This window comes from Chamaea fasciata, unplaced genomic scaffold (genome assembly GCF_029207755.1).
Source record: "Chamaea fasciata isolate MVZ Bird 193981 ecotype frontalis unplaced genomic scaffold, bChaFas1.0.hap1 SCAF_1, whole genome shotgun sequence".
Lineage (NCBI taxonomy): Eukaryota > Metazoa > Chordata > Aves > Passeriformes > Sylviidae > Chamaea > Chamaea fasciata.
Genome location: NW_027094086.1, coordinates 138,577,980 through 138,599,291, shown reverse-complemented (window position 1 = coordinate 138,599,291; position 21,312 = coordinate 138,577,980). Strand labels below are relative to the sequence as shown.

The following is a 21,312-nucleotide window of genomic DNA, read 5'->3' as shown; positions in this document are numbered from 1 at the left end:
TGTATCCCTGTTATACCTGTGTTTCTCCTGTATAGAAAGAGTTCTCTTCTTATCATCTGCTCTGATGCTCAAAGTAATTTTGTGTTTTGTCATCTGCTAAATGTATTACATATTGTCTAAATTTTTTACTTATTGGAAGCTTTTTCTAAAGTTCATATCCAAAACTTCACATTTCAGAAACTTAAACTCAGTTCTTCCATCTATATAAAATAAATTCGGCTTCCAGTCTGTAAATTTTTATGATACTTAAATACAGTAGGTGTTTCAGCTATTGCAGTCAGCAGTTTTAAAGATACTTGCAAATTAAATATGTATGTAGCCAGAAGTACTGAAAAAAAATAAATTACTTATTTATCTTTGAAGGTAACTGTCATCAATGGAAGTACTTATTTTTAGATTCATCACAGGACTGGATTTGAAGGGAACTTTTTGTTACTGCAATTTTGTGTTTCATTTTTAAGGTTAATTCAGTTCTAACTTGTAGCATGGTCATTGACATTTACATAGTATGGACCATGAGGCCTGCATGCAGCAAGTGAATTCACACAGATCAGAAATAGCTTAGAATAAAAGTCCAAAATGTCTTTGGCAGTTATCACCATTATTTTTAATCTCCCCTCCTCCCTTCCATAGCCCTAAAAAGAAGTACTTGATCTGGATCAATGAATGTTTGCTACTGAGGATGATGCCGAGTGTTGGCATGCATCCAGTGCACATCTCAAAACTACAAAGTTTGCAACACAGATCTTACATTATTTCAGGACTAGTGAAAGGTGAATGACTTTGAAGAGCTGAAGTGAATGTGGTAGAAATAATATGCAGGGTTTTCTGCTTTGCTGCAAGGGAAGCATTGATTTTTTTTTTTTTTAACAGAAATATGTTCGGTAATGTTCTCTCTATATTAAAACCCTTATCTAAATCTTAAAGGATACAGTGTTCTTTGTCCAGGCTTGTATATTTTGCTATTTAGTGCAAGTTTTTGAGATAAAACAAAATGTTAGATTAAAAAACCAGATCACAACTGTGTAAAGAAAATTATAGCAGACTGAAAGAATTTGTATGTTAAAACATGTTTAATGAGTGTTCACTAGAGAATCTCTCTAAAAAGTGAAATATCACAGCAAAACCTTAGAGACTTTTCTGTGGTCTTGTATATTAAATGTTATGTTGCCTGCTTGAACAGTTCTCACCATTCAGAAGACAAGTAGAATAGTACTGTGCCAGTGTTTTTTATCTGAAAAAGATACATTGGAGATTTTTTGTCAATGTAATTCACTTCCTAGAAAGATGAGTAGTTTCTTAAAAGTCATTTTATATTCAGTAAAGAAAAATTATGAGAATTCAGCCAGCTGCAGGTATTGGGAGCTTGTGCTGATAAATCATTTGGCCACTAATCAATTTCTAAAGCTTCAAAAAGACTTCTTTATATCTATCTGACAGTTTTCAGACAAATAAAAACTACTCTGTTGTCTTCTGTACAGATTTTTCTTTCTGAGGCATGTAGAATAAATACAGTAGGTCTGTTAGAACGGTGATGTAATTTTGCAGGTTGGGAGCCAAAAACAAGTTCTGCATGCACAAATCTCCAACTTTAATATTTAAAAGAAGAGCTGACTTAAAAAACAAGGAGTGCTTGAGCATAAAAATGTGACTTGCTTGACACCTACTAGTTCATTTAGTTACTCCCAGAACAATTCTTCTCTTAGGAAACATGGTTTGTTTGGTTGAAACAAGGTAAAGAAGGGAGTGAAGCAATACAGTTTTAAAGAATGGGGAGCTGATGATGGCAAGCACTGCATGGCTTGGAGACAGGAGATTAAGGAGGTAAAGTTATTAATAAAAATCTGTGGGCAGTAGAGTACAATGGAGTTCTTTAAATATAGAGGATGTTCTTGAAGGGTACAAAAGCTTAGTAATGATTGAAGTCCAATACTGGGCAAGGATGATAAATTTCTGCTGTGCAGAGAAAGGCATAAATATTCAATAAATATTTTGTTCTGTATTCAGAAAGAGGCTGGATGATGCTTTTACATCTTACCACCTCCATCATTAGTGATGGGAAGAATGTATTATCACTGTACCAGCAACTATTAATGTTAAATGTTTTTAAATCTGCTGCACTGACACCTACAGATACTAAAAACAAAAAAAAGCTTAGAAGCTGTATGAATTATTCATTTTGAGTTTTAACAAATCATGGAACAGTGGAGAAATTTTAGAAGGCTGGAGGTGAAGGGGAACTAATGTGCCCAAATTTAGAAAGTATAATAAGTGCACCTTGAAAAGGCAGATAGTAGTATGCTGTCAGTGAAGATTTAAAGGAGAGTTGTATAATTAATGCTGATGAGAATGGGCAAGTCAGAACTACATTGTACTGCTGCATGGGGTTACTCCTTTCTGTAAACTGGTATTAGGTTGACTGGCCTATAGTTCCCCAGATCCTCTCCCTTGCCTTTCTTGAAGGTGCCTATGTACCATTTTCCAGTCTTTGGCAATCTCCTTTGGTGCCATGACTTTTAAAAGATGACAGTGCATCCTTGTGGTGACACTGATCAGCTCACTCAGCACTAGTGAATGCATCCTTCTGATCCTGTGGATTTGAACTGCATCTTCATCTGCTGTTGGTAACATTGTATCAGTGCCTCAGCCTCTTCCATGGTTTTGTTCACCTCTCCTAAGCATTAGGCCCAGTTTTTCCTTAGCCCTTCTTTTGTGACCTTTGCCTTTCTTAACTCTGTATGTGCATGCTTGAGCAGTGTCTTAACAATTAGAACTCTGCTGTAATCCATAGACACTGAGCATGACTAGCAAAGTTTGCTTTTGGACATAAAGTAGGAATTAGTGCTGCTGTTCAAAAAATAGATGTTTGGTTATTTAATTGCCCTAAGTGAGCAGAACTTCAGTGTTACAATTTGAAGGCTTGACATGACTCAAGCAGTGTAGGTGTCCCACAGCATGGTTTTTATGGTAGATTAATGAAAAGGTACTGTGTGTCAAACCAAAAAAACCTAGTTGTTTTAAAAGCTTGGTCATGCTTAATTTTTTGCCTCTTGAAGCAGTAATTCAGTTTGGTCGTGCTTAGTTTGAGATTTAACTGAATGCATTTGGAATACAAATGTCTGTAGGAACAGAAGACAAAGCTGGAGGCCATAGAGAAAGAAGAATGTTCCCAGGGTTAGCATAGACTGCACACCACAGCTGGTTGCTGGACAGCATCCAGGAATAATTTTGACATGTTTATTTCACATTTTTTCTCCATGAACATGTTTTAAAGACACTTCATTAAAAATGTCTGATAGTCTTTGAAGCTCTGTGCCTTTAACGTTTTTCAAACAACAAACAGGCTGCTGGATTTTAAAAATGAAAATTATTTTGGTAAGGACTATTTGCACAATGAGAACAACACAAGCTAAGTGAGTGAAGGCAGTAAACTAGGACAGGTTAGATTTTAATTTTTTCTTTTTTGTATTTTTAACTGTGTGAAAGTTTTTAAAGTATAGTCAATCAGTAACAGTGCTGATAGACAATAATAGACTGCAAGAAAGAGATTCATTTAAATAAATCATAGAATATGTTGTCGTGTGTATTTTCTAGGAAAGGTGTACCAGTTTGAACAACAGCTGATATTCTATGTGCTTCTTGAGGCTGATCAATAAAATGTGTCACCAAAACTAGCTATGCCTGTGGAATATTTGTGTCTATTTAAATTCTACTATTTGTATTTAAACATATATTTATACCAGATTGACCAGAAAATACACTCTGTTATGTTCTGATTGTTTTTAAAATAAATGACACATTAGTCACTTCAGCCCAACAGTTGCTTTTTCAGTTGGGTCAGAGCTCTGGAAGCTCCCAACCACAGAGCTGGGACATTACATGCAGGAGAATCCATCAAAGTGGTGTCAGTCCTTTCCCAGAAAATGAGAGGGATGTGACCGAGCAAAGAATGCAGGCGAACAGCTGAACTTCTCTGCTGGGGTCTGTATGAATTAGTCTGGACACAGCAGCAACAGGGAGGGCAGATGCTGCCTCTGCTGCCTGTGCTCAGCTCTCAGCTGGGCTGTCACTTGCCTGGCTGCAGCTCTCACGAGGGTTCTAGAGCTGTAGTTCACATCTTCGGCTGTGGATGTTGAACTGCCCTTAATTATGCAAGATAATTTTGAGTGCATTGGTTGCCTGTTGGGAATTCTTTTTATCTACAAGTATAAAATTTACGCAATATTCTTTAACACTTAAGGCCCCTACTGTGACAGAACTTATATAAAATGTGACCTTTTAATTTTTCCACTAAATTTGGAACTCTGGGTTTTATGAGGGTGCTTCAGTGAGGGAGGTTATGTTCTAATTTGTCAACTTGCTGTTTGATGATTCTTCAAATGTAGAACAGTTTTTTATATGCTTGGGAGGCAGTAAAGGTGGATAGAAGTTGCGTAAGATGGAAGTTGCTTATCCTAGTCATTAGGTTTTAACAGGGTTTTTAGGTGTGACCTGTTAAACACATATTCCTTTCTGGCGAGTTAAACCAGTAAGTAAATTCGTTAAGCACAAATTCCTTTCGGATTCTTTCTGAGGATCGTGTTTGGGAAACACGAGATATGGCTAATAGTTGAGCAAGGTTTTGATTTTTGGGTATTGTTAAAAAAATCTATTGTTGTTTGCATTTTTGGTTTTAAAAGTGTCTGATGTGTTCCTGAAGTGTACTGGACACTCAAGTATCCAGAAAAACCCCATCCTTAGCCCTGAAACAGTCTAGGCTACAGTGTTAGAGGCAGAGTTTGGGGGCAGAATCAGTGTAGCACCAAAACATCTGATTTGTTACCTGGAATATTCTTTACTACAGGGTTATCTGCAAGAGCCAGCTGTGCCTCACAACAGTTACACATGCTCAAATGAATTCTACGTCTTCAGTAGAACTTAGAAGTTACTTTTGAGTTCAGCTGAAGAAAACAGGCTTTTTCCTTTGACATAAGTCACTAAATTTTTCAGTGTATAATTCAAATTAAGAGCTTTTTTTGTTTGAGAGGAATTAGGCCTTAGAATTTAGTTTGCTGTAATGGTTTTAGGCATGTGGCAGTGTTAGTTTTTGGCCCTATTACCATTTTCCTGTTCTTTGTTTCTTTAACTTTTGTCTTAGGAGTTTGAATGCATGTTAGAGGTGAGCCCTTTTGAGAGGGAATTTAAACAGAAAGTTGTCAATTGGTAGGCAGTTTGAATTTTAACATGTTGGAAGTACATCCCATTTTGGCCTAGGTCATTTATTGCTTGTTTGGGCACAGTCATAGTAAATGGCTGCTATTTTTTATTTTTAATTTTTATTTTTATTTGTTAGTTCTTGGATGCTTGTTTTGCTTGGGTCTGTGAGTACAATGAAGAAACACACTGCATTTTATAAACTTAAGAAACACACTGCATTTTATAAAGTATAGTGTGTGGCATATATATATGCCACAGTGTGGCTTTCTTGATGTTTTAAGAAACTTGTAATGGAAATTCTTATATAAACAACTGTAGATGATGCTCTTATTTGGTACCATGGCAAAATTGAGTACTGTGTTCAATTTTGCAGCAGTGAAATCAGAAATTTTTCCATTGTTTTAGTCAGAATTTCAAAAGCAATTCACCTTGCAAAGTCTGGAGTGTTTTTTTGCTTTTGTCAGCTGTTGGTTTTTCTTCTAAGTAGAACAGTAACAATATACCCAGACTTTATGAAAATAATGAAATGCTGTACAAAATCCTTCCTGAATGACACAGGAAGTTTTATCAGAGGGATGCAGATTAGTGTTGAAGTAGCCAAAAATACTTCAGTCAAAATAGAAGAAGTGGTTGACTATTTCTTGTTTAGTCTCTACAAAACTTAAGGGCCATCTGTGATTCTGTGAAGAATTCAGCATCACATTTCAAACTTAAATCAGTCAAATTGTGCGGTGAATGTAGCTCCTAATCCTTTAATTATTGATGGAATTTTTAGGGCTGTGTTATCTGACACATTCAAATAATTTTTTTATATGTGTGGTTATGTTTTGAGGTATCAAGTTGCTTCAAAATATGTTAGAAAACTAAATTAAACAGAACTTGCTCTCCTTTCAGCATTGCAGACCTGACTTGTTCTTTCTGTAGTCTAAAATTAACAGAATCCTAAAGCTTTCACTGAAAGTTGGAACACTACTAGTAATAACTTAGTCTTCAAATATTGAAGTCGAGAAAGGTAAAAAAAACCCAAGTAAAATACAACTAATGGGTTTTTTTGGTCTTTTCCTTTAGTTGTCTAATTATTTTGGTTGGTACCTTTGTATGTTAACCTCGTTCTGCTCGTTGAAATAACCTGGTGTTTCGTAGTGTAAAAACAGGTTCTTCATTAGGTAAATAAAAAGTATATGTGGCATTTTATTACAAAATATCTTTATTCTCTGCCAATCACTGAAGTTCATTTTAATCCATCAGCATAACTGATGGATTAAATATGAAATATGGGAGGTTTGGGTAATTCTGAAGTATGGTAAGAGCATTGCCATAGGAATCAATGGAACAATCTGTCCTACGTATGTAGACCAAAGTTTGCTGTCATTTTCAAGCTACCCTTTGCTGTCGGTTAATAAATACAATTTGATTTCTGAAAGGCATTTGTTGATGTTTTCAAGACTCATCCAGACAAAGCTGTAAGGCCAGTGTTGACCCTGTTATGAGCAGGGGAGTTGGACAGGATGACCTTGTGCAGTTTCTGCCAACCTGAATGATTTTGTGAGTAGCTGTGTACACAATCATAGATGCTTGTCTGGTTCTGTGGAGTTTTAGTGAAACTCCACTGAAATTGCTGTTTAGTGTTTGTGATATTGTTTATCTGAAAAGAGAGCTAATGTACAGCCGCGGGTACACAGTGAGAGATAAAAACGTAGTCTGATCTTATCAGATCAAAACAGTAATTAATTATGAACAAAAGTGAAAAAGTCTCACAATTTAATCAGGTATTGCAAACTGAAGACCATAGTAGTGTGTTGCAATTCTACAATGAATGATGTAACATATTACTAAGAGAAGTGTAAGATACATCGATTGTGTCTTATGAAACTGCCTTGTTGAGAATCCCAGCAAATCTTCTAAGCAGTTTGGACCCAAGCAATAAATGAATGTTTAATTAAGAACCAGGATAACGTGGTAGTGTGGAGGAACATGAGTAGAAGGAACTGTGCTGTTTGAATCTCAAAGTGAATTCTACATAAGTCATTACCCACTAAGAATGGTACATGTTTCTGTTTCTTGTTTTGTTTCAAATACTAAGTTATTTGAATTTAAATTGTAAGAACTATCGAGAGCATAGATTTCATGTAGTATGTTATAAAAATGAAATTTGTATTTCCCAGAACTATTGTTTCTAGCTGTCCTATGAATCAAGAACAAAATCTATCAATTTCTATTGATTCATCATTTCACAGTTACTTTCACACCAGTAATAACCAAGACTGTATTTTAGATCAGAAGCTTTGACCTTTTTAATGCTAAGTAATGGCAAAAATGTCTAACCCAGACATGAAACTTATGCGAGTCTCGAGTTTGTGGCATTCAGAGCACTCCTACCAAGGAGGGACTTACTGAAGAAAACATAATATGACAATCTGTCTTTTTAAATTGGAAATTTGGAAGAAGAGGTGTTATTTTTTGACATTCAATGAACTGTCTAATATTGGGCATAATAGTGACCATGCACTTTGGAATTTTTTTTTTGAATGGAATTGTTTTCTTAAATAGAAAATAGTTGGGGTTATTTACAGTCATAAAAAACTGTTCAAGTCCACTTTATTTTAATAGACATACGTTTCATATAATGAAGAATTAATATTGCACCTTCTTTAGCCTTCTCCTGGTGCCTTTTTGAGAAATTTCACTTTCATACATTTTGTCACAGGTCCTTGAATTTGCTTTTTTGGAGATAGTTATAGTTGTAAAATAATAATTAGTGAGGCTGTGTGCTAGTTTGTCCACAATAGTAGAAAATGTGTGAAACAGCCTCATGTCTTGCAGCGTATGTGCTAGTCTTTATTCATACATGTGCAAAACCTTCAAGCTGATTTCAAAAGGCTTATCTCCTCATGAAATGCAATCATTTTTCATTTGCCTGCTATTTTAAGTTGAACGTTGATGTTGCCCTATGTTGTTTCAAAAATAAGCTTTTATTCTCAGCAACATGTTACTGAAAGTGGCATAGAACCTGTCGTGTAGGCACAGTTCCACTCTGACAGATGGGCAGGGTGTAGGCTTGCCAGCCAACCATTCCCCACATCACCCAGCAGAGTATGAAGGGAAGCATTTTTGTCCAGGATTGCCACTGTGGCATTCAGTACATGTAAGGCTTGAAGTTCAGGAAATGCGCTTGGACCGGTCCATCTCACACGATGACCAAAAGTTTAAAAATAGCCTGGGTTTTAGGTTCTGCTGGGTTTGTACTGTTCTGTTGCTTTTTGTGGTTCTGCTGAAGTCATCTAACAGGTTCAGCCAAAAGAATTCTGCCATGGACACACATTTCTCCGCGATGAATTATCTAAGTATGGAAACATAAGCAGTGAGCAATTTCACACACCGTTGTTTGTGACTGCATGCATATCTCTTTGGATATAGAATTGGAAGACTAGGATCTGATACAGGATTAACTTCTGATGTAAAAATATGTAAAATAGAAAACATGGAGTAAATCAGACATTTGAGACTGAAGATGCGCATAGTGAAATGCAGAATGTTTTTACACGTTTTGAGAAATGCAAATCAGCTATTGCTTGGTTATTGGGGTTTACGATTTTGGAGGGGTTTTTATTTTTAAAACAAATTGGCTTAATGCCTTGTGCTTGATTTTATAAAGTAGCCAAGCACTGCAGGGTTTTGGCAAATACATTTGCTTGAACAAATGCTTTTGTGTATTACACCAGTCAGTCATTGTTTCTGTCATTTTTATCTTCCTCTCTACTTTTTCGTAGTTTCAATATTTTATTCTTTTATTTCAAGTCTAACTTGGCCTTTATATAACAGTGGATTTTGCCAAATTTCCTGGAAGCTGTGCTGATTCAATGCATTCAGGCTTCTTGGGGAACTTGATTTCAGTTGAAAAGTTTCTAAATTATGGGAAATACTGTTTGCATGGCACTCATTTACAAGATGGCATGGTATGTGAAAGAACAGGTGTGAAAAATGAAGTGAATAAAATTTCTTTTGAAGTACAAATGGGCATTTCATGAGCTTCTGTCAGGAGAATGTCTTTTCTAAACTGTACTAAGTATTTAATTTTTCTTTTTAGCTGGATGTTTTCCTCCTGAAATTAAATTACATAATATTTGACTAACACTTCTTTACATGCTTAGTTTTAAATTAAAATTCATAATTAAGCTTAATATGAAACTACAAGATTTGATTTAATGCTTTCTTCCACTGCCTGAACTAACATTCACTGCATTAGAAGGTGCAGTCGTCATTGAGAAGCTTTGTTCTTTTAACAAAAGGTACCAAAAATAAATTTGGTTAGGGTCATAGTGGTCTAGTTTAATACTGTTATGATAATAAGTCCTATAATTACTTTCAGATAGTTCTTCCTTCCCAGAGGATGAGGTTTTTAGTTTTGATGTCTGCTTAAAGCATGAGGATGACAGTAAAATTAATGTCATAACCTTTACAGCCTATTTATTGCTTTCTCTGTAATATCCTAAAGGATTTTGTGTAACATCTAAAATAAATGTCTTAGTATGGACAAGCATCGAATTAGGTTAATTGGGTTCAACTGATATTCATATTCAGTGTGTCTATCAGGACACCTGTTTCATATAAAAGACCTGTGGGTATCTTCCTGTGAAAATTGCTTTTAAATTATTACATGTATATGCTCTGCTTCCTTTGGTTGTTAAAGACTGAGCTACAGTATGGGATTTTTTTTTTTCCAGTTTGCTTGCTATTTTTGCCTCTTAAGGGATAATGAAATTTATCCTTTCATTCTCTGGTAACATAAGGAATAGTACAGGCATGATAGAGCTTATTTTATAGCATTAAGAGAGATTTTACTTTCTAATTCTGTCCAGCTTCAACTCCACTTCACTTGAAATTCTTGTAATAGATTTCTTTTCATCTCTGAGTAGTCATCAGCAGATTTCTAGAGAACTAATTTGAGTTCTGGAGTACTGTGACTTGAATGACTTTATTTAGTGTCTTATGGTAGAGTTACAAACTGAGCAAAACAAATTTTAAGATTATAAAGAATTTAAAATTTTTTATCATTTTGATAAGCTCTCAGGTGGAGAAGAATTTGTGACATTGCCAGATAGAAATAATCCATATCATCTCCTGTATTTGGAAAGAGCCCGTATTGGACTCAAATATAACCAGGGAAGAGTGAAAGAACAGTTGACTCTTCAGTATTCAATAAAAACAACAAGACTCACTGAATTATTAGTTGGTGATCAGCCTAAAATTTTTTCTGGCTGTAAAAGTGTAAAAAAGGTGCAAAATTGAATAAATAATTTTAGTTCTAAGCTTAGTTTTGTTTTGTTTTGTTTTTTTTTTAACATCAGCATGTTTTTTTTAATGGAAGTAGTCAAACCAAGCCAGATTTATAGGGAAATGGAGGGAAAAAAACCTCAAACCTGCACAGGGCAGGCACAAGTAGTTTTGTGGATGTTATAACCTTCTAATTCTAGAAGTTTGAATCAATGCACTGTACAGAACTTTTTGATAAGACTGTATATTATGTTTAGGACATGTATAAAATGTGTGTAGATAAGAAATATCTGTTAAACATACTACAGCCTAGCAGAAAAGTGTCAGAAACTATCAGAGGAAGGATTGAAAAGACAGGATCACAGTTGATGTATTTGAAAGCAGTGTAAAACACAGGTCAAGTGCACAATGCTTACAGTTTGCTTTGTAAACTGTATATGTACAGTCATAGAAAACATGCTTTAACACAGCTATATGTATAAGGATGGATAGAAAAAATTGCAGGGATGATAAGAATTTCTCCTGATTTTCAGAATCTTGAGCTCTTCAGTTTTTCCAAAAAGGGAGGTTACTTGGTTAGGTATCTCCAAATATAAAGTGTGGTGAAAGGTTTTCACATAACAACAATAAAAATACTATTCATTAATTGCTAAAAGAAATTATCATGGTTAATTGGAGAAATTATACTCTTTTAAAATTATTGTGATTATTATTAAAAGCAGGTGATCAATGTCTTTGTCAAATAAGCACTGGATTTTCTAGGTTAATACTATTACCTTGCTGCACTTAGAGTTGAATTTAAATCAGAGACGCCTCTACAAAATGTTAGGGCTTATATTATCCAATTTTGTGTTGTAGTGTTAGGGTTTGTGAATATGTCTGGGATGAACATTGGAAGAGTGTCTGGGGCTTCTGTTTCCACATGGTATTCTAAGTATTGTTGATCTGTATCCTGAAGTCCGGTTTGTTATAATTGTAAAAGTAGATAGTAACTATAAATGGGGCACCCTCTTAACATGATTTAATGCTCCCATACACAGGGAAAGACTGTGGAAACCTAAAAAAAAATGTGGCTTTGGAATAATAATTTTGAGGAGCTTTATTTGAACATCATTTCTCAAATTGTTTTTACAACCATATGGGTTGCTTTAAATGTTTCAGTATGTTTTGAAGTGCCGTAAATACTAAGGGGGAAGGAAAACTTCAGACTGATTCTCTGAAAAGCTGTTACTGATCAATATGGCTTTAAAGAAGAATGCCTTACAATGTGGGTGACAGTAAGTTGGAAACCCACACTGGTTTCTGGAAGTGTCTCGGTGTTCCGAAATTACATCAGTGTGGCCTGTTCCACTGTTGGATGTGCAGAGGGAGTTGTGTGTATGTTCCCACGACATTAAACTGCATTTAGATGAGCCAGTGTGTGTTTGAGTGCTGGGTGTGACAGCTCAGGGCTTGGCTGCCTAAGTACCACGGACAGAGGCTCTTTGAGGCTGTCGGAGATCTGATGATTGGCATCAGCAAACTGCTGTCAGGAGGTGCTGGTACATGTACCAGAGCTGCTGGTTACGTGTGGCTCAGAACAGAAGATACAGGTACCAAAGAGCTTCACCTGTTTGCTGTGTGAGAGGTTTCTTCACAGCAGCCATGCTCAATGTTCTTCTTCAACATCCTGTTCTTCTTATTTTGTTGGGTATTTGCATCAGTATTTGTCCAATTTATTTCTGTATTTAACCAAAACTAGTCTTTGGTACTCCATGTACTCAGAAGATGGGTCTTGAGTGCATGTCTTACATGTTCTTTATGTAAGGTTCTTCTGGCTGTAAAATTGGTCAGGAAAGTCAGCAGTCTCCACATCTGTGCAGCTGACTTTGTATGAATGTTGTAGATGTGCACTGATATGAAAGCCTAGATCTGAGTAAACCTCCAAGAAGTTCCAGTTCCATCTGTGTCAGTCAATGGACTTACCTGTTACCTTCCCAAAGCCTCCAGCTGCATCAAGAGAACAAGAGCTTTATACCCTTTGTGATGTCTAACATGTTAGTGCTGTGCAGTTGAACCAAACTATTATGCAGCCATTCCGAAAGCTAGGCTATATTATGAAACATAAATGGATAATAACAGTTTTATATTGTCATTCTATTATCCTGTGTCTCTCTTTACCTGACTGTTGAGTCCCGCTTCACCAGAGCTTGGATAGCACACTCAACTGCACGGGAAAGAAGTAGCCAACTTTTAATTTACTGGGTGGCCATTTAATGTAAAGCTGTTTTGTCACTTCTTGTTGTAATGACCAACAGCACATTCAGGACAGATGGCAGTGTAATGTCTGGTTCACAAGAGCAAGGTAATATCTTCATTGTAGCGTCCATGGGAAATTCTGCTGGTAAGAAAGTTATGTGGGATCCATGCAGTCACATAGAATCACAATGGTTTGGGTAGGAAGGGACCTTAAAGGCCACCTTGTTCTGACAGCCCTACCTGGGCAGGGAACCTTCCAGGAGATCAGGTTGCTCAAACCTGCATCCAGCTTGGTCTTGATGAGGCATTCACAGCTTCTCTAGGAAAACTGTTCCAGTGCCTCACCACTCTTAAAGAATTTCTTCCTAGTATCTAATGAAAACCTGTCGTCTTTCAGTTTAATGTCCATACCCTTTGTCCAATCTGTAGATGCACGTGTAAAAAGGCCACTCCAGCTTTCCTGTGTACTGCCTTTAGGTACTGGAGAGTGCTGTAAGGTCTCCTTGGAGCCTTTGATTCTTCAGGCTGATCAGCCTGAGCTCTGTCTTCATAAAGAGGTGCTTCAGACCTGTGATCAACATAGGGGCTCTCCTCTGGATCCTCCCCAACAGGTCCACATGTTTGAAGGGAAATGATAGCCTATTGTCTGTGATTCTTCAGAATGCATTGTCACATTTGGATTCACAACTGTCCTCTTTCCTGGATTTAAGAAGGTTGTTTAATTACAAGAAGCCTAAGTTAGTAGTACACAGTGTTGAAATACGGAGAGCACATAGAGGGGTCCAACGAAATGCTTGGTTTAAATCTCTGGTGGTGTTTTCTTGAGAGCTATGGAAATATTGGGATCCATTCTGAAATACAAGTCTGGAAATTATTGCCATTGTCCTGTTCATTTTTTGTTAGTTTGTAAGAAATTATCAGAGCTTCTAAGTATCTGTATTTCTTTCTAGGAACATTGTCGTAACTGTTAAAGGGCATAATGCAGAATCCGTTAACAGTTTCTGCAGGTATAGTATGCTTTCTATATTTTATTTAGAAATTAGATGCTTGTGATTCAAGTTGTGGAAGAAATCTCATCATTAATAATCACTGTGTTACTTGTGTCTAGTATTCTGCTGTGGTATGTTTTGAAAAAAAAAAGCCATTACTGCAGCATTCATCACTTTAAACAATTACAATAGCTAAAATTGTATTCTTCTTTAGGGCGTTGTTAATTACTGTTAACACCTGTAGCTGAAACTTGAAGTGCATAAATCTGCTTCTTTTTTGATTCAGCAGAATTAAGTATTCAGGTTTTATTAAATATTTTTAAATCCTCATATGTTTGAAAATCCCTGCTATATTTGATCCCCATGTTAAATGGGGTCAAATCTATCTGCAAATTGTGCTACACAATTAGCAGAAACAGGAAAATAAACATTCACTTAGATTTTTTTAAAATGTCTTTTCTTCAGCATTCCTGTCCTTACTAATTTTTTCTGTGTTTAATTCTTTCTTCTGTGTGGTCTCTTCAAAAGTTGTCTTTCATTTGATTTAGTTTTCACTAGGGTTGATGTCTTAATTTTCCCCTCTGTTATTAGTAAGGGTATTTGTGTATTCTCAAGTCTCTAAATGTGTAGCTGTAACTTCAGTTTCTTTTCTCTTTTGATCTGTGTCTCAATGCTAATGTTTAAATATGATTTTTAACATGAATGTCATTTTAATGACACTTAAACGTGAGTGAACGTTTGATGGATATGACATCAGCTCTAATGGACCTTTCAGAACCATTGCTGGTTGTCAGTTAAGTTTCCATTGTTAGTACTTATGTTGATTAAGAAGAGCACTATCTATTACTTAATTTGAAGCCTTGAGCTTTTACTGTCATGTAAGTTTATACTTTACCTGTTTTGTGAAGAATGAGTATTTTTATGATAGCGTAATAATTCTGAGGACGCTGTTCCAGAAGCATGTCATTCTAATTGATCTTACTTGATGAGTTTGGTCTCTTGGGACTATACTTTCAAGGAAGACAGTACATACTATAGGGTAAAGCTGTCCACTCCAGAGAGTGCTCTGCCTTCCCATGTTTGTGACTGAAGTACTCAATCTTAATATTTTAAGCATTATTTAGTTTTTCCTCTAAGTAACAGGAATTTGACCCTGGTTATGATCTTACATTAAAGCCGTTTCTGAATCGCAGTGGGAGAATATAGACTGTGAAACTGTTTGCAAACTTAAAATTGATTCAGCATTTGCTTTGAGATTTTTTTTTTTGAAGGCTTTTTCTTTTTTCCTCTAAACCAAAATCCATTACAGTCAGTATCCTCTACTAACTTGTACTCAGAGGGAATGGTAAATTTGGAAGTGAACTTCCGTGCTAGAAGTCACAGAATAAGCTGAGTTGGAAGGGACCCACAAGGATGACAGAGTCCAACTGCTGGCCCTGCACAGCACCACCCCCAAGAGTCACACCATGTGCATAAGAGCATTGCCTTAATGCTTCTTGAATTCCATCAGGCTTGGTACTGTGACCACTTCCCTGGGGAGCCTGTCCCAGTGACCAACCACCTTCTGGGTGAAAAACCTTTTCTGGATACCCAGTCTAAACCTCCCTTGACATAACTTCAGGCCATTCCCTCATGTCCTGTCACTGGTCACCAGAGAAGAGATCAGTGCCTGGTCCCTCCTCTTCCCCTCACAAGGAAGCTGTAACTGCAGTGAGGTCTCCCCTCAGTCTCCTCCTCCGCAGGCTGAACAGACCAAGGCATCTCAGCTGCTCTCCACACGGCTTCCCCTCAGGGCCCTTCACCATCTTTGTGTCTCTCCTTTTTATGCTTTCTAACCCTTCTGTATCTTTCTTATATTGTGGCATCCAAAACTGCCCCCAGCACTCGAGGTCAGGCCTCCCCAGCACAGAGCAGAGCAGGACAATCCCCTCCCTTGCCCGCCTGTGTCTGACGTCCCCCAGGACAGGGTTGGCCCTCCTGGCTGCCAGGGGACTGCTGGCTCAAGTTCAACTTGCCGTGGACCAGGACCCCCGGGTCTCTTTCTGTGGCACAGCTCTCCAGCCTCTCGTTGCCCAGTCTCTACAGTCAGGGTTGTCCAGGAACAGTCCAGCACTTTGCCTTGCTGAACTTCATGTGGCTGGTGATTGCCCTGGCCCCTAATTTGTTGAGATCTCTCTGCGGAGCCTCCCTAGATCGTGCCAAGGAGCTATATCAGTGTGAAATAATGATATTCTACAAATATACTAGTCTCTGTAAATTTTTTTTCTATGATAGTTTTTTGTCTTTATATCAAGTACTACTTGTCTCTGAAATGTAGCACTTTGGAAATTTGGAGGGAATTAGTTATTTGTGATGATTTATGTACAACTCTAATGCTGGTATGTTTCTTAAAAATAAAACTTTGGAAGATAGCTTATATTGGAAATGGAACCTATCCATCAGTTTCATTCAGTGTGGCATATTTGTCAGTGTTTTTGTACTTTGAGTGTGCTCATTGTTTTTCAGTTAAGTATGGAAGTAATGATTAGTACAAATTCTTTGAGTGAGAGCTAAACCCTTTACTGCTGCCATTTGTCATGTAATAGCAGGTGCTCTGTAATTTGATCTGTACTCCTTCAAGACATCTGTATTTTCTCAGTTTTGAAATATTTTTTTATAAGAAGGGTGACTATCTTTTATGTAGCAAGCAATTGTAACACCATGTTCAACTAGATGCAGTTTTCTGAACAATGATAAGTAGCTAACTTGTCAAATTTTATTTCTTCCTCAGGTTTATGAAATTATCATTTCATTCAAATGACAACATGACATGACAGCAATCACTGAAGCATTATATTTGACTATTGACATTCATGTTAAATATTTACTGTTGAGCAAGTGCTGGTATTTTTTATAAGGCTCCATAATGGCATACAATACCACTGTGCCTTAGTGAACTGAAATACCATTGGCATTGGTAGATTGATAATGGTAGATACCATTATCAGATTTATAAAATGTTTTTGTTAAATGACTCCAACATGAAAGAATTGTGTTATCTTAGGCGAATATTTTGCACAATAGAAGGCTGTCCCGGTTTATTTATCTAATAGATTTTGTCTTTTTTTAAATATACATTGGAAAAGGGTATCATGTGCTAAAGCAGTAGTTTTGCTCTTTGAATGTGTTTAATTTTTTTAGAATCATAGGTCAAGTATGGTTCTGTACATTTTGTATCCATGTTAGTATGATTGTTTGATGCTGGGAGATCTCAAACTTCCATTAGCCTTGTAAATGTGTTTCTTAGCATCAGCTCTCACTTTGCTGGAACCCCTGCTGCCTTTATATCATTAACATAAATGCAGGTGCAAATAGCATTTATGTACTTTGATAGAAAGCAGTTGGAGACGTTTCACTGTGGGACACGACACTTTCAGATTGTGTACATCTGTTCAAATAATGTATCCAAGCCAGTGACATGAATGCAAGGATAAAAACATCTGCCCCTGAGACCATTTGCCATACAGCAGATGCTTACATCTTTATTTATGCAGATGGTTTGTGTGATGAGCTGAGCAATGATGAAAGTGAGAAAGTTTGACAAGGATTTCAGGGTATTCCTTGGGATGGGAAAATAATGTTGGTAACAGTGCTTTGTTTTCATATGTCTACTGAAAGAAGAACATCTAGTGTAAATACTGGTGGTTCTATTAACGTGGATGTGCCATTTTGGGCACTGCCTAGATTAACACAAGATCAGTAATGAATTTTTTTTTTTTTTTAATCTCAGGCACAGTAACTGCAGTTATATAAGATGTTAAATAGTTTAATAGAAGAAATTACTTTCAAACGGGAAGGCTCAACTGCTTTGCTTTAAGATGTTCTCAAGTTATACAAAACATTGAATTGACCAAAGAGTTTGCAGGACTACAATGTTTTGAAATACTACACTAACTTACCACAAAGTTGTTCGGAGGTTTGGTGCGGTGCTGTACCTGATTCTGCGACTTGGGGGAATTTTTCAGGACACGCCGTATTTAGCATTACAGAATTATTAGGCAAACCGAACAGCCTGTGTGTTGTTTGAAGCTGACAGTGGGGCGGTGGCCGTGAGCCGCGGCTCTGAGCCGGGCGGGCACCTGCGGAGCGGGCGCTGCCGGCGCGTCCTGCGGGCCCGGGCGGCGGGACGGGCACCGACTCCCTCTGCCGGCTCCGCTCCGGGCCCTTTGTCCGCCGCACCGCCACGGACACGGCAGCTCATCAGCTCCGGGCTGGGGCTGCGGCGCACGGCGGGCTAAGGGCATCATCTCTGGCCTGCATTCCTGGTGGCTGCGTTCCTGTTTCCATCCCCTGGTTTGCTGGCACCGCTGCCAGGCTTTGCTGATCCATTATCACCTCTCAGCAGTGTATTCCACAGTTCCTTTACAGCACATCCAGCACCTCTTGAGAACCAGCGCTGCCTTTAAACTGCATGGTGACTAGCACGGGCCAGCTAGCAATGCCAATAAGCACTGCAAATGATTGTAATTATGCACTGGGGGAGGAAAACCAGTCAGATACTGTAATTTGTTTTCTGCTGCATCCTACTGCCAGTAAGGTCTAGCTGTGTTCAAGTTCAGCAGCAAGTGATAATTTTTTATGTTATGAAAACTAATATTTGCCTAGCCAGGACCATAGTATTTCAGAAGATGTTTTACTTTTCCTATGCTATACAGATCCATGTCTGTCTTTGAAAAAATAGACATACCTATTTGAAGCGCTGCGGAGATCCGTTAATCTTTGTTTTTGTTTTAATCTCTAGTGGAATTAGCTACAGGTACCAACATTTTGCAAATCTCAGCAAGAGATGGAGAAAATCTGCCTTATGAAAGAAAAGGCAGCAAAACTAGAGCAAACAAAAGCCTTAGATAGGGATTCCCCATTTAAAACTCAGACCACTTAGGTAATTTTCAATGAAATTACCTATTAACAAAATCCCCCAGAAGATACTCTCCAACTATCCGCTATGTTTTAACAATTGTTCTGGCTGTTTTTTGGGGGAGTGATAAATTTTGTGTATAGTTTATAACAGAAGACTCAAAATAGGCCAAGCCAAGACGGGCAGTCTTTTGACCCTCTGTTCATGAGGGAACATTTTTGAGGTTTGTATTATAGAAGTCACCCGCGCAGATGTTTCCAATGCCTCAAGTAAAATATGGTTGTTATATTGAGCCAAAGTGGCAAATTAATTGTTTTCTCTGCATACAGTCTTTCTTTAGAAAAAAGTGCACTGATTCTCAAAAAAAAAAAAAAAAAGTACTCTTTAGCAGGAATAAAACTTTTGCTTTTTTGTTGCGTTCTCTTTTTGCACACCAGTATTTGCAAAAAAATTAAATTTTGGGAGTAAAAGGCCTAATTCCCTTACTGAAGTGTGACATACATGTTTTCTGTCCCAAAGAGGGTTGAACTCTCAGTAAGATGTAGGTATGTTCTCTTTTTTGAAAGAAGAGCAAAAATCTCACCGGAGACTATTTTATGATTTTATTCATAAAATGATTCTACTTGATCTGTTGGTGCTGTATAGTTTTTGAAGAGTTTTGCCTTCATTTTTTTAGCATCTTGGTAGTTACTGTTTTCTGTACTTAAGAGAAAATAAGTCCATTAATTACTACTTACATTAGGCATGTTGAAATTTTGGTCATGTTGATTTGATCTTGATAGCCTCTTTAAAAATAATTTTACATTGGCTTTACAGTGGATGAATTACTGTTTTGGTCCATATCTTTCCCGAAGCTCACTGAAAGAAATTTCCACTGGCAATTCTCCCAGGATTTTTTAAAAATCCAATTACAGGTGTTTTTCTCCACTTTCTAAAGTATCTAATTTATATTTGTAATGCTGTTGGGGGTTATGAATTACTAGTTTATGATCAATGCTTCCATCACCTCCTTTAACTATTTTCTGAACAATTAGTTCCCCCAAGTGGCTGCATTACTGCAGCCTTGCTTTGCAAATCTTCAGGGATGATGTCCTCTCTGGAACAGAATGACTGGACAAAACCAACAAAGATAACCACTGGACTTGAAGGGGTAGCAAAATAATTTCCATTCTACTCAATTGCATCCTGTCAGATCACCAAGTTTTCTAGATAATGCCCACTTGCAGGCTGACACAGTTGGTTGCTGAAACTAGCGGAGGCATAAAGAAGCTGAAACAGTCTTTGATGTTGTATCTAAGTGTTTCTCAAAAAGTTCTCTGCTTAAATGGAAATTAAATTCAATCACTATTTGTGTGGTTGCAGAGGCCAGGCACTATTTTGAGCCCTTAGTTCTTATACTGCCATAGTGAGAAAAGTCTGTGTGTAATTTCTTCAGCTGTAAAGGTGGAAAAGGTTATTAGTAATTACAGATGCTTTATGTCTAGCTTTCTTGATGCCAGTTTTCATTTCTTGATATGAAAATATTTTGATCTGCTTAAGACCTATTAATTTTGTTGACCTTAATACAAAATGAGTAGCTTATAACTTGAAAGACTGTGCCTTCAAAAAAAATGGAAAGCTTTTAAAGTTCACAAACACTGTATGAGAGGTGCTAAAAAAGCATGTAGATCTGGTAATAAATGAATTTTAAATTCACTGCAAAAGTGTCTAAAAATCTCTTGTGTATATGTATTCTGACTCTTAGAAAGGACTTTGAAGACTTTCTTCCTTTATACAGTAGCACAAAAAAGGCTTTTTATAATAGGAGGTTGTGTTAAGCCATGGATTGCCCACATTATTTATAGGAAGCTGCTTTTGAATAGTGATTTACCTGTGTGTGGCTAATACATTTCATGTTGCGACTCAAAAAGGTTGCCTCAAAGCTGTTGGCCACTTGTTTTTCCCTGCAGAAATAGTATTTCATACATATTTTAGAAGTTATTTGTGGTGGGAAAATACAGAAATCTATGAAATCTAAATCTATGAGAAATCAAAAATTATGTCTTAATTATTACTGTTGCTAATGCTGCTAATATAGTGACTAAATTTCTCAATGTGTTAGCTTGTGTTTAACAAGTCTGCTTTAGTGTGGATATTATTTTTATGTTATGCTGTTCTCTGGAGACAGAGATACTGAAGCTAAGATGCTGGTGAGAGTGATGGGCAGGTAGAACATTCTTCCTTGTATCCTAGTCTAAATCTACTTTCTTATAGTTTAAAACTATTATGCTTTTAGCTCCTTTCAGGTATTGTAAGGCCCCAATTAGGTCTTCTTGGAGCCTTCCCCAGACTATATTACCCCATCTCTCTTTCAGCCTTTCCTCATAAAAGAAGTATTCCATCCTTCTCATCATTTTTGTGGCCCTACTCTGGACTTGCTCCAACAGGTCCATGTCTTCCCTCTGCTGAGGGCCAAGACCTGATTCAGTGCTCCAGGTGGGTCTCACCAGAGCAGAACAGAGGGGCAGAATCCCCTCCCTCCCCTGCTGCCCACGGTGCTTTGGATGCAGCCCAGGACACTTGGGTTTCTGGGCTGCAAGTGCACATTTGCAGCTCACAGTCAGTTTTTCATCCATCAGTACCCCCAAGTTCTTCTTGGCAGAGCTGCTCTGAATCACTTTAGCCCTGCCTGTGTTGATGCCAGGGACTGTCCTGACCCATGTGCAGGAACTCATGAGG

The 21,312-nt window shown here is 37.3% G+C and overlaps 1 protein-coding gene across 4 annotated transcripts in view; it reads left to right on the top strand.

Annotated features, from left to right (window-relative positions):
• ZNF438 (zinc finger protein 438) overlaps positions 1–21,312 on the top strand; it is a 51,927-nt gene that overhangs the window by 18,486 nt on the left and 12,129 nt on the right. For 3 of the 4 annotated variants that reach the window (XM_066199834.1, XM_066199819.1, XM_066199826.1), the window contains exon 4: positions 13,659–13,715. The exons of the other annotated variant lie outside the window; for it this stretch is intronic. In XM_066199834.1, the coding sequence (XP_066055931.1) occupies positions 13,688–13,715 (28 nt within the window). In that variant the 5' untranslated portion in view covers positions 13,659–13,687. The remainder of the gene's footprint in view (positions 1–13,658; positions 13,716–21,312) is intronic. 4 annotated transcript variants of the gene reach the window in all.